General features: G+C 32.5%; 1 protein-coding gene across 1 annotated transcript; it reads left to right on the top strand.

Annotated features, from left to right (window-relative positions):
• The first annotated feature begins 4,263 nt into the window (after positions 1-4,263).
• LOC132745082 (uncharacterized) lies at positions 4,264-7,570 on the top strand. Its single transcript, XM_060733911.1, has 4 exons — positions 4,264-4,527; positions 6,145-6,272; positions 6,730-6,826; positions 7,129-7,570. The coding sequence occupies exons 1-4, from the start codon at positions 4,458-4,460 to the stop codon at positions 7,401-7,403; spliced, it is 570 nt and encodes a 189-aa protein (XP_060589894.1). The 5' UTR covers positions 4,264-4,457; the 3' UTR covers positions 7,404-7,570.
• Positions 7,571-14,711: the final 7,141 nt, after the last annotated feature.

Raw genomic sequence — 14,711 nt, 5'->3', positions numbered from 1 at the left:
TGTATGCAAGTCAATTTTTAGTAATCATGGTAATGTTTATCTACGTGTTTATATAATAAATTATCTAATAGAATAATTTCATTCAACCGTTATTCATATGCACATTTTTACCTTTAAATATTTTGATGGATAATTTTCTGAGATATAAATCTCGTCGATGTTGAAAACGTGGTAGTAATGTACTTAATTGATTAAAAATCAACACAGTTTGAATCAAATAAAAGTTAACAACGAAAACAGTGCATGACACGATAAACACGTGCAATTGCAGTAAAAAATAAACAATCTACGTCAAATTGTTGATTATAGACCTACATTAAAGCAGCATGCTTTCAGATACCTGCAAATTTTCATGAAAATTTTGAAAATGTATTTAAAAGTAAAATATTGTGACAAGGAATATACATATTGCAAATGGCACTTAGAATCCACGTAAATAACCAAAAAGAGGTTTATAGATAAGCAAAAATAGACATTACTGCGTTATTAATGCAAATAATAATAATAAAGATAGTGATTAATATTGCAAAATAAGCCATTTGTCGCACATAACGTGTAAAACATTACTTGTCAAATGAATATTTTTACTCTTCTTAAAATCTTAGTACATTTGTCTCAAGTTTGATTTTCTTGAAATACTTCGGCTCACATGGAGGGATGCAGCTTTAAAGCACGGATGCTATTAAAAAGAATATTTTTTAAAACATAAGTTCGTAGTATAATAATTCGTCAGATGATAATAATTATTATAATCTTTCTTTTTAGGTATGATCGTTGTACCTAAAATCGCACTTTAAATTTGGATGAATACAAATGAAGCGTTTGATCTTTTCAAAGTACACTACTGGCATAAATTCATCAAATTTATTTTTTGACATTGTACAAATATTAAGAAGTCTTATTACATCTGATAATTGTCAGTAGTAATTGATTCACATAGGTCTTAACGTCTATCTTGGTTACAAGCAATTGAATTTTGATTTACAAACAGACACATCGTTGGCTTGCCCATGTTCAATATTTTCATATTGTCGTGCAAATATAAGCGGCCCATGAAAGCGTATGTGCAAATTTATGCAAATCACTATTTTTACAAACGCGGTTCTATGAAGCACTATGAAAAATAGAAGGCGACTATGAACGGAATTTGATATTGAAACGACTTGTGTTCGTCTATGGAAATTAACACAAAATACAGCGTTTTCATTGGATGACAAATAAAGTTGGACACTTATAAGCCTTTGTTAACAAACTGTAAAGATCACCTTGAAAGTATCACAGTAGTACTGCATAACTAATATCTAAGATAATCAAGTTTATGTTCAACTTGCTCTCCAATACGGTAATTTTCTGGTGGCGAGGGTAAACAAACCTCATTGACAACTAAAGGTAGATAAATTGTTTATGAAATTGTCATTTTTTTCCCGCGATTAACTCCCTTACATTCATAAAGCGATTTGTTCAATTCATTGGTATGTACAGTGGCACAAAGGTGACATGTGTGTGTTTTTATTTATCTCGTAATACGAGATACTATGTCGTGGCCACGAGTTACTATGTCGTGGCCACGAGATAGCTAAGTTGTGGGAAAGAGATAGCTAAGTCGTGGCCACGAGTTACTAAGTCGTGGCCGCGAGATAGCTAAGTCGTGGCCACGAGATACTATGTCGAGGCCACGAGATAGCTAAGTCGTGGCCACGAGATAGCTAAGTCGTGGCCACGAAATACTTTGTCGTGGCCACGAGTTACTAAGTCGCGGCCACGAGATAGCTAAGTCGTGGCCACGAGATACTATGTCGTGGTCACGAGTTACTAAGTCGTGGCCACGAGATAGTTAAGGCGAGGCCACGAGATACTAAGTCGTGGCCACGATTTACTAAGTCGTGGGAAAGAGATAGCTAAGTCGTGGCCACGAGATAATTAACCAATCAGAATACACTATATATATTATGATTTTTTTAAACTTAACAACTTACTTTTACATGCAACATTAATCTTTGAAAATACCGAAGGTATTCACTTTGAACTTGTCTTTAGGATCATATGAGAATGTCACTTTCCAAGGCCCATCAGACATTAATTTTGACTATAGCTCTTTGTTTGGACAATTTTGTGATCGACTTAGCTATGTCGTGGCCACGACTTAGTAACTCGTGGCCACGACATAGTATCTCGTGGCCACGACTTGGCTATCTCGTGGCCACGACTTAATAACTCGTGGCCACGACTTAGTAATTCGTGGCCACGACATAGTATCTCGTGGCCACGAGATAAATAAAACACACACATGGCACCTTTGTGTCACCGTAGGTATGTGAGAATTTACTGTTGTTTTTTTCTTATTTTTGTTTGTACTGTAGTAATGTTTCGCAGAAGTTTGAGTTTTGAGTATCATCCGAACTTGTTGTCTAATTTGCTATTTGTTTTATTCATACACAAAAAACTTAGTTGAAATAATCAAAATCATTATAATAAATAGGCATTCTACCATGATTATAAAGAAAAAAAAAGATATGTCTTAAACGGTTTAAAAGTAAAATTTCTTAAAATATTGTTATACATGTATCTTTATATCGAAAGTTCCTTAAGTCTATTAGATTTCTGAATACACCGTCAGCTATTTGGACACAGCTTTTAGACCTGCATGTTTGAATCTTCAAAATGATGGTTACTATCCCAAATATGACCGTTAAAATGAAGCTGATTAGCATGGGTAAACTTGAGTGTTTCTGCCATTAACTGTTGATAACTCCTTTAATATAACACACAACTCACAGTCCTGTCTTATTTGATATATGACGGGTAACTGTTAACTGACATTTTCAATATAGATAACTCTGCTCTGATGTATTATGATCTTCACACGTCCGCCCTTTACGACGTAATGCTCACCATTCAAGCTAAACAAGTACTTGTACATGTAGTCATGTTTTACAGTAAGATGCTTATGGTCCTATATCAAGAACCGTTGTATTCTTGGTATACAGGCGAAATACATATTTAATGAAATATGTCGTGTTTATGGGAACAATGAACTTTCTTTGTCATCTGTCACACGGTGGTGTAAGATTTTTTAAAAGTGGTCTGGATTTAGTAAAAGATGCAACACATGCACGCCGTCCGAAAACTGCAACTTAGCCAAAAATGGTTGAAAAAGTAAAGGATTTGATTACTACTTATGCAAGATTTACAACTAGGTATATATAGCTAAATGCGTTGGTATCTCTGTAGATTCTCAGACGTTATTTAAAATTGAGAAGGATAAGTGCCAGATGGATACCCCATCTCCTTACAAAAGAGCAACAACTTGCTCGGATAAGAATATCCAAACAATTGCTGAAACAGTTCCTAAATACAACAATCGATCTTTCGCAAATATCATCACTGGCGATGAGACGTGGGTGCACTTTTATGAGCCCAAGCGAAAGATACATAACAAAATATGGCCAATCAAAGGAAGTCAAACTTTGCATAACAAAAGGCACCATGAGCGTCAAAATGGTCATGTATGTAATTTTATTTACCAATCAAGGTCCTGATATTCAAATTGCCGTGCCAAAGGGTAAATCTGTAAATGCCAAGTTTTGCAAATACAAGGTCCTTCATTAAAATTAAAGAAATATTTCAAAAACCGTCGACCAGCATCAGGTCTCCGTGGTGTCAGGTTGTGGCATTACAATGCTTCTTCACACAAAGCGGCCATCATACAAGAATATCTGAAACAGGAAAAGGTTGTCGAGCTTCCGAACCTTATTCGCAAGATCTTGCCCCTTGTGACTATGTTCTATTTCCGAGGCTCAAAAAACACCTTGCTGTACGCAAAAATATGACGGTTCGGCTATTTTCCCGTGTCTGAACAGTATACATGGAAAAGATTATGAAAACGCATTTAAAATTTGTATTAAAAGATTAAAACTTTGTATATCACATGGTGGTGAGTATTTTGAAGGATTGAGATGATTTTTTTGGCATGTTTTTTAAGCACTTCTGAAAATTGACCCAGACGATTCATATGTGAACAACCCTCGTATCTTCTTTACTTCAATAACTTATCTCGTATTTCTATCAAATTTCTTATTTTGCATTTAACTTTAAAACAAACAAACAAACAAACAAACAAACAAACAAACAAACAGCAACGATAAATGTCCCATTTGTATTTTAAAATTTTACATAACCTGTGTTTAAACCTTTAACATGTTGTCAATATACAAAGTGGAAATAAACTATATTGACTGTAACTCGATATTCCGGGTAAGTTGAATAGCTAAAGTTACGTATGAACAGATTTGAATAATCAAACAATGTATTTATATTTAACTGCTCTTCAAAACTTAAATATTTGTGATATTTGACAAACAGGAAGAATGGACGAATTTGGTTGAAACTAAAAATAATCATCGATTTCTTTTTTTGTTATGTATTTTGGATTTTAATTTGATAATATATATAAAACCATGGTTATAAGAGGGGTCGTGTTTCCTGTAACTTGCGGAGTCATTCTGCTTGTATTCATATCAGGGTGTGGTAAGTTTTTAAAATTACATATATATAAATAAACTGAGTCTTTAGTACATAATAGAACATAAGAAATAAATACTTTATTATTAAGAACTTGTGACACCATGTACACAACTTTTAAACGTTTATGTTTTTATTCTCCTTTTTTACAATTTAAAGATTAAATGGCAAGAAAGGTATATAGAGGATATTTTCTTCTATGAATACAGGATTCATTTTCATTGAGTGGTATGAAAATAAATATCTCATGAGTGGCAGTAGCCAAGAGTAATATATAATAATTTTCATACCACAAGATGAAAATAAATCCTGTATTAATAGAAAAAACTTGAATTTTCTGTTTATTATATACTTTTTGTCTTTTTTAACTTTATGGATAGGAAAAATTCCTTTTAATTTTGTGTATTGGCTTACTTTAGGCAAGACACCAGTGAAAATACGGAAAATACGTTTCACTGCAGTGAAAATAAATTTCTACAGTGGAAATACGAAAATGAAAATACGCATTTTTCATAAATATTTCTCAATATTTCATTTATAAGAATATAATAAATCAAAATATCATAGCTGGTGTATTTCAATAATGGACTCGTCCTGGTTCCAGTTTTAGAACTGTCTATTATTCATTTTAGAGATATCACGCTGTTATTGAAAGTTGATCAGTTAGCATTATAGAGCCTGGTCAAACTTCATGGATGTATAAGCTGGCCTGGTTTTATAATGGTTGAACAGGTTTATTAGTTTCGGTTCCAGCGGTATTATAAACGTTAAAGCAATTTCATTAAAGTGAATTGGTCTACTTTGGCCTCTTATTTAGATAAATATTTCAAAAGTTGATTACAACAAAAGAAATGAATCATTTGGATATTCTTATGACACATTGATTTGGAAAAATAATGTTGATAGGGTTTTAAGCGATTTAGTATGAACATTTAAATGCTGAAAAATATAACATGTTGTTCTAGAACGATTTATTATTTTCTATATTGTTATATCTGAATATTTTTCTCACACTTAACATCATCTATAAATGATTATATCGCGGTTTGTTGTGAAGTACGATACTAAATACCATCAACATAACGCTGTGGGTTCGAATCCCATTAAGGACTTTGGATTCATTTTATGTGAGGAAACTATCAAGCTGCATGCGGAACGTCGGTGGTTCTTCTCAGGTGTCCGTTCGTGCCTGAAATTATGCTTGGAAGGGCTTATGAGGTCTTCCTCCACCAGTAAAGCTGAAAAGTCTCCATATGACCTATACTGTGTTGACCACCTTAAAAATATAAATAAATAAGAAAATAAAAAAGAAATTGGATCAATTCACTTATGTATAAATGCGACAAGCGAAACAACGGACGATATAAGTCACTCAATAATCTTTCAAACTTAAGTTTCTGTTATAAAACCTACCGTGACATGAATAATTCTCTATAAATTACAGAGTCGGTCAGTATGTTTTTTCTCTTTTAGAGTAATCTCCCTTTTATCAGTTATTTTGCCCCCGGAAGTACTACTATCTATTGCATACGTTTCGTCTAGATGCAGTGCAGAACATTTTTTTTCTTATTTTTTTTACGCAGTTCTTACGCAATTAATAATATCATTTTATTTATTTTTCAGCCGCTATAAAGTGCTATCAATGCAGCGATTCTGGTAACGATGCAAAATCGGACTGTCTGCGAGGAGTTCGCGGTTTAGCCAAGGAGAGGGGGGACTACGAAAAGAACAATAAAACAAATTCTCTGAAGGTACAGCCATAATGTCTTATGTTTATATAGCTAATAATTCTATGCTAGTCTTCCTCCATCATAAAAGCTGTTAAAGAAAATATTATTGGTTAGTTATTTGATATTAAATATACGCATTCCTGGCCCCTCCTGGAACACCCTTTTATATGGTAACGCATAAGTATATATCCAATGTGATTTTTATTTTGGATTATGTCAACAGATAAATTGTAGCCATGACAGGAAATGGTCACGGTTTTACACAAGTTTCAAATATTTGATTTTGTTATTGTTTGTGTATAAAATAGTTAAAAAGAGACCAAACTATACTGCAACTAAATCTAAATTAATAAAGATAGATACAAGAACCCGTAAAGGCATGTCACTAGATCCATTATTTGATCTAGAATAACCAATTATAATTAGACTATAACTTTGTACTTTGATTTAATACACGTATATTTTACTTTTATTACAGAAATACCCTTACTTAAAAGAATGTGAGCATTATAGGAGACCTACGACCGGCCAACAATTGTACGAGTTCTGCAAAATAGAGATTATCACCTCACAAGGTTAGTGTTTGATATGCTTAGATCTAACATAGGTTTTCTGCCTATTGATTCAGGTAATGTTTACTTGTGTATGATTTAAATTGACTTCTATTTTACTTACATTTGTATAATAAGTATTTGATAGTTTCAAAGTGTACCGACGATGTTAAAATAACTTCTGGTCCAACCATTTTATATATTACATAGAAATATTTATATTTGTGCCATAAAATAATATTTTACTACAATAGATTTCATAGTCTAGATTTGCGTCTCTCTACCACTAATCAACTATTATAGTCACACAATTTTTACAATTTTAGGTAGCGTTAATGCGTTTATTAGAGACTGTAGTGACGGTACAGACTTTTCCGCAGATCTTAATCTGACAAGGTTGAGCTTTCAGAGGAAATATTTAAGACCCGACAACCAGTCTACTTGTGGATACAGTCATCGTCATCTGGCTAACATATGTGTACAACTCTGTGATACCGACTTTTGTAACGGCCCTACAGCCGGACAGACTTTAGTGCATGCTAACCATCTTTTTATTTTTATTTTAACAGCGCTCATTGTGCACTCTCTGAAACTGTTATAAAAAATCAAATCTATTTTGTTTAATGTAAATCATTTTAATGAAACCATTATATGATCGTGTGTGTGAAGGAATAGTCAGATTTTGTTGGAAATGAAATATATAACGTGTTATGTGAATTTTTTTTCTCATAAGCTTTTAATGTACTTACAAATAATTTTCAAAATACATGTTGTATGCTTTTTGGATGTCTTTAAATAATAAAACTCTGGTTTTACCAGAAATCATCAAACAATTTCAGTATTGTTTTATAGGAATGTTTACAAAATACTTTTGGCATAGCTAGATTGCTAGAATTGATTTTTTAGTCTGAATAGACAATGTATTGTGTGTTTATGAAACAAGATATAGTTGATGTGAAATGAACACCCATATATTTATAAATTAATATACCATGTTAATGAAAGGTCCTCGATAGAATCAAGACTGGTGGGTTCTAAGACGACTTCCATAACAGAAAACCATAATGTTCGTCTTGTCCAGTCCATACCAGAATCTTTACAAAATATGTCTATTCTATATATAATTTGACGGCAGTTTTCGCGCACTAAACAATAACGTTCTTAAACGTAAGACAAATAATGTCTTGTATATATAGGTTGTAGGTACTCCAGTTTTATATGAGTCGCGGTTACCTTGTGAACTTATCAGTAACAAGGTAAAATCATTTAGTAATGCATCAAATACTGATTTATTACACGATTTGATTCCGACTAACACAAACTAAGACTCTACATGGTCTGTAATAAATGCAAGATGCAATATCGTTCCTATAGTATTTGCAAAACGCTCTTTTAGAGTTTGAAATTATTATTTTATCCATTAGAATTGCAGTATTTCAAATGAATCATACCATATGTTAACTTTGGTGAAAAGGCTAAATTTAATATGGCTAGTAAATCAACAGGGAGTGTTCTATTAAATAATTTCAAACACTAAATTGGTTAGTGTTTATAAGTAATCATTTACATGTACTACTTTAAATCGGCATACTGCCAATTTAATATTGGACATGATATAATATTGCACATTTTAAAATAGGACGAAATTTAGTTTATTATATACTTATAAATGTAATATTAGAAAATATTGATGAAATAAAATGCGTATTTTTATTTTCTGTATTTTCACTGCATCAAAATATTTTTTTTTTACTGCAGTATAACATATTTTCCGTATATTCACTGGTATCTTGACGGACTTATTTCTTCTAAATTAAGTCAATATTCAAATTGTAAGGGGAAGTCTTTCAAATTGTAATGTTGAAATAACGAAAAAAAAACACAAAAAAACGTTCTGTATAAACAGAATATCCAAGTTCTTTTCTATAAATACAGGATTCATTTTAATCTTTGGTGTAAAATTATCATATTTCACTCGTGGAAACCGTCACTTATGACATGAGCCGCGTCATGACAAAACCAACATAATGTGTTTGCGATCAGCATGGATCCAGATCAGCCTGCGCAATGCGCAGTCTGATCAGGAGCCATGCTGTTCGCTATCAGTTTCTCTACTTGTAATAGGGTTTGTAAGCAACCAGCATGAATCCTGATCAGACTGCGCGGATGCGCCCATGCTGGCCTGGATCCATGCTGGTCGAAAACCCATTATGTTGTTTTTTTCGTGACGCGGCTCATTTCATAAGTGGTCAACAATATGTTACATTCATTCTTATTAATCTTATATAAGATAAAAATGTATACCAAAGATTTACGGAATATTTAGAAATATGAATATATATTACAGAAAAATAATCTATGTGAATTTATATTGTATATAAAAATAAATACCGGTATATCCAGAAATATTTTGATTTTAATTTAGCAAAACAAAAAGCATATTATAATGTTTGAAAAATATTGACTTTAAAGTTGATTACGACTAACCAGTACCGAGGGAAAAGGTACGGAATACCGGTCGGGTCATGTTTTGAATAAAAACATCGGAAAATGTGAGGAATTGTTACACCTAACGTCACAGGCAGTTATATATCTGAAAAAGCATACTTCGGCTATATCATGCTATTAAATGTATTCAAATACCAAATGAACGCATACAAACACGTGTTTGAACGCTTTTACACTTAGACACATATTAAAATCAACATCATTTTTGTAATTTTCGGCATACTACCATGGACAGTAATTTCACTGAGTGTGAAAGATTAAGAATGTAGTTTTTATTTTATTAAGATGAATAGTAATTTATTTACTTTAAGTAATTTAGGACAAACACGGGTAAGTTAATTATTGCTTTATGCTACACTTATGTTACTTTAAAGTTGTAGCAATTTTCATGTGTTTAATGACGTGTAAGACTTTAAGAATACTTATGCGTGGGCTGTAATAGCACAAACATTGTAATATAAAACATGTTTATTTAATTTCAAATTTTACACCTTTTTGACTCCCAGAAACACATTCAATACATGTACAAAATAAATATCATTTGAATAAAAACAGTACGTAGATGAAAACACATAGTCGGGACGAAATACATATTGAAAGAAGCAAAAGTTAATTTCTGACTTGAGAATAAAACAAAATTCTGACAAAAGATAATAAAGGCACGACATTGAAGTTTATACACGAAATACTAGTGCAATTCTACACAAATCGGAAATTTTCCCATAAACAGACATACATGTACGTACATATATACGACGTCCTACGATAAGACATAGCTATTACAAATTACTCCCCCGTATATTTACAAAGGCTTATTTTTTTCTTTTTACTTACGTCCATGATGTGACGTAATTTTGGTGCCAATATAAGCAAAGAAGAAATTACATGCTTTTGTATTTATGATAACATAATGTTGCTTTGAACTGATATCAGTTATTAGAATAAGACTTTTTAGCTCGAAGAAAAATAAAAACAGAAACACCCATGTTAGGCCTATTTAACGTAGTGGTTCTTTTGATTATCATTTCTTGGATACTGAATAGCATCAAACTAACAATAAATCATGCAGATTAATCGCACATATACTATTTTACTAAGTAAAAAGAAATATTATGTAAAGAATAAGTTCTTTTTTTATGAAAATGCTACTTTAAGAGCAACCATCAGTAGACCGAACGATACATGTAGAGTTGACGCAGATCCTATAGCAGGGCCGTTACAAAAGTTCCCGTACCCGAACTGATCTCCGTAAATGGAATTATCACCGGCACATATAGTCACACATGCAAGATAACCCTGTCCCGTGTATTTACATGTTGTCTGATTGTCTGGTTGTATCAATGCCTCACTAAACTGTGCATCTATTTCCGAACTGAAGAAAGTTGTCCCGTCGCTACAGTCGCGAATAAAACTTTTGACCGCCTCTGAAAAAATCAAACAAATATTAAGGTATTTTGGCTTGTAAACAATCTGCCGTGTATTTCCGTTTGAAGATGAAGTAAACAAACTTAACAAAATTAATTAATATAATAAGAGTTAAACAAAAGGATAATTGATATTTTAAGCATCGAATTCATAACGGTCTTCAATATATGACAAAGCGGGGAATCTGTTTTTATATCAGACACATATATAATTTCTACAAAAAGTTAATGCCTAGTATAAATTTTTTTTTTTTAAATAGATATAGATGTTTTATTGTAGAGGAAATTTTGTTTTGATTAAAAAAGCAGCAGAAACTTTGGAGGAGTATCTATAGAAGTATATATCTATCAATATATCTGATTTAATACAAATGATATGATATAAGGCATAAGACATAATTATTACTTCTTTCCTCCACTGATGCAATCATACAGTATTTCGGTTTGTCCGGCTCGCCCGTAGTCCGAACAATTCTTTACATATTTATCCGTTTTAAAGGAACCAGTTTCATTGGCCTTCTTCCCATAGTATCTCATAGTCCTGTAGTAGGTCTGACATTTGTTCTTGCCTTCCTCATTACTCGTGTCATGGCAGAAATAACACAACAGACCCGCTGAAAACAAACAAATAATAAGTTCAGATTTTAAAAAAATATGTAATTTATTGCAAGAGTATCATATAAATGACAAGTACATGGACAATCATGAAGGAAAACAAACCCCATTGTAATACAATTTTGATACAGACATAGCACTAAGGATTCATTGAAACGTTTCTTATCAACAATCTCATCAAATTCAACCCGCGACAAAATGTTAAGGATATATACAGGGCACGTGAAATGTTCTATGATTCAGACATTGGCCTGAATAAATATGTGAAGGCATTTTATTTGTTATCAAAGAAACAACAACAACAACAGCAGCAGCAGCAGCAAATAGTAAACAATAATAATAAAATAATAGCATAAGCAATAATAAAAAAATAATAATAAAAAAAACAACAACAAATAACAATCCCCAAAATAATCCCCCACATAAATAATAAAACAAACAACAACAACAAACAACAAAACAAACAACAACAAACAACACAACAACAACAACAAACAACAACATTACATTTGATCCCCAGTTACGACGCTGACGTTTATGAAAAATATTTAGGTGCGTTCGGACATTTTTTCATAGAAGTAATTTAATGACGTCTTATAAATCGTTGTTTTTTCCACATCACAAGACAATATCATTTTTATACTTATTTCATTAATGTCAGTTACACTCGTATTGTTTTACAATAATACACGTATTATAAAGTCTACATTTATTTTTTATTTAGTATCGTACTACAGTAAGACAAAACAAAAACTGCGATAAAGTAAATTAAAAGGACGGACAAAGCCTGATATTCGGTTGAATTGCGACGAAATTTCCCTCTAACTGACATACGTATTGTTTTGAAAATCTTATTTGAAGACTTAAAATATAATACAATTTTACATGAAGCCACTTTCTGTTCCCATACGAGAGTTACACACAGCCATATACATTTATTGTTAATGATCCCAATATCAAAATTATCACCATGAAAGAATATAACGAAATAATAGAAACGCCGATTACTTACCAATATGTTGTACAATAGATAAAATTAAAATCAGCCTTAAAATCATTGTTCTATATTTCATCATTTTACTTTAGATAAAATAATTTTAGCACTTCCGTTGGTTGTCCGCCATTATATCAAACTACGTCAATTTTAAAGCTTAAATTTGTTCAAACAGTCTTAAATTCATTGTATATTCAATATTGCATATTATATTTCACAGTCGCATAATAGAGACAGTCCAATTTCTTTTCATATATACCCGGTAGTTTTAAAGGCAGCCACCCGTGCAGTAAAATGTGTGTATAGTCTATTTCAAAATGATTTGTTGATTTAAAGGTGTATAACCGAAACAGTTAAATAATATTAACCATAAGAAACAGAAGAGTGTGTTCATACAATGGATTTTGTAGCAGCTACGGATGTAACATGTAGACGGGGAAAAGTGCTTTGGAGAAAAAAATAACAGAACAAAAATCTTAAAGTTCACCAATCTAACATGGCTGCTTAATTTACCGTTTTTTTTTAAAATTGGATAATAGTTTATAATTATTCATTTCACTCACGAAACTTAATAAAATACTTACCACATCATCAATTATGTTATATTTTGTTATATTTTAAATTCGAGGATTACTTTTAACGTATTGTTTGTTATTTTCGAGGCTGGTCTGACTTATGTGCATTGGTCAGTATGCATGCACGTGCATGTTGCGCGCGTCTGTACGGTGAGAGATGGGATGGCGTGGCGAGTTTATTGATATCGCGTTCCGTTGACATTACTCTCATATGGTGGCTGATTTAGTACATTGCGCGTTGCGTTGTCGATAGCGACAATGCAACCTATATCGTTATTGCCTTTTTCGTCTTGTCACTAGCGACAACACGACAAAGAGCCAAACGGCGTGTTGTCGATCTGTCGTCTTGTCGTTCTGTCTCTAGCGAAGCATGCCAAACGACGTGTTGTCGTGCGGCGCGTTGTCGCGATGTCGCCTTGTCACTTTGCTTATAAGCCAATCCCTCGATTTGAACCGAGCGACAATGTGATATCGCGACAACACGCCGCATGACAATGTGCCGTTTGGCATACATCGTTAGCGACAGGGCGACAAGACGAAAGTCCGGCAACGCGCCGTTTGGTGCTTTATTCTGTTGTCGCTAGCGCCAACACGACGCACTAAAGCGTACTAAATCAGCCACCATACTTTCCTGTTGTTCACAATAGATATCTTTATTCGTGTGACGGCCGTAAAAATGTTTCCACCTGAGTGTATTTAATAAATGTTTGTTACATGTTATATTTGTGTCTTTCAGCGAGTCTTTTAGAGCTCCTGTGTCTAGAAAGCGTTGGGCTGTTTTCTGAATGGATGATATCTGCTAGGAAAAACAATCAACAAAATATTTGATAGAAAACCCCAACAACAAAACCAACACGAACCCCGCCAAAAAACAACAACAAAAAACCCCAACATAAACACCCCATAAAAAACCCTGAAAAAAAAACAACAACAAACAAACAAAAAGAATACAAAACAAACAAACAAAAACTCCAAAAAAACTCCAAAAAGCAACAACAAAAAAAACATCAACAAAATAAAAAACAAACAAACAAACAAAAACAAAAAATAAAAAACAACAAACAAAAACAAACCAACAAAAGGATGACAAAGCGATTTAAAGAAATGTAAAAATTAGCCAACCTTATCTAATTTATCATAATCATGTCCTTTAATAACGAAAGCTCATATTGCTAAATGTTTATTTATTTCTCATCAATGCAAAAAACAGACACAACTGAAATGCTATATTTTTTCTCTCAATTAATAAAAAAAGCATTAAAAAGTACTAGTTACAAAACCTTACTACTTATAGAAATATATTAACCAGTTTACAAAATAGGATTTTAAAATGTATGCTTATTTTATTTAAATCTAAAGCCTTGTGAACTTATTATCACTTGTACCTTTTATATAAAAATTTGAAATGTTCGTTTGTGATATCTTAATATTAAGCGGTGTCACTCCATGTTTCTATTCTTTTGTTTCTAGTTTTATATTTTGTATCAAGTGGTCGCCTAGTATCTTGATAAAATATCTTACCTTGTGAATTGACATTTGAGTATTTCCCACTTTTCCTCTATCATCCCTACCATCTCCATCCTTGAGGAGATTTAACAATATATGTTGTTTGTGAAAGGTCTTTTTCTCGCTCTTTTACTCCGCCTTATCACGTGATTAGACATTGTGTGAAATATCGATTCTTTTGCGTTACACAGCTGTACCAGTATATATATGTCGGCGCACGAAACACAATTGACGGACGGTAAGTTTTCATCTATTTTAACATATCCCAACTGTGTTCGAGTAAATCA

The sequence above is a fragment of the Ruditapes philippinarum genome, unplaced genomic scaffold (assembly GCF_026571515.1).
Source record: "Ruditapes philippinarum isolate M1 unplaced genomic scaffold, ASM2657151v2 ctg3035_1_1_1_1, whole genome shotgun sequence".
Classification (NCBI taxonomy): Eukaryota; Metazoa; Mollusca; class Bivalvia; order Venerida; family Veneridae; genus Ruditapes; species Ruditapes philippinarum.
Note: the sequence above shows the minus strand (reverse complement) of the source record. Positions and strands in the feature narration are given on the sequence as shown.

Excerpts from the sequence above, each read along its gene's own strand:
- LOC132745082 (XM_060733911.1), top strand. The coding sequence starts at position 4,458 with ATGGTTATAAGAGGGGTCGTGTTTCCTGTAACTTGCGGAGTCATTCTG. Across the intron at positions 4,528-6,144 it reads TGTATTCATATCAGGGTGTG|CCGCTATAAAGTGCTATCAA; the intron begins GTAAGTTTTTAA and ends TTTATTTTTCAG. Across the intron at positions 6,273-6,729 it reads ATAAAACAAATTCTCTGAAG|AAATACCCTTACTTAAAAGA; the intron begins GTACAGCCATAA and ends CTTTTATTACAG.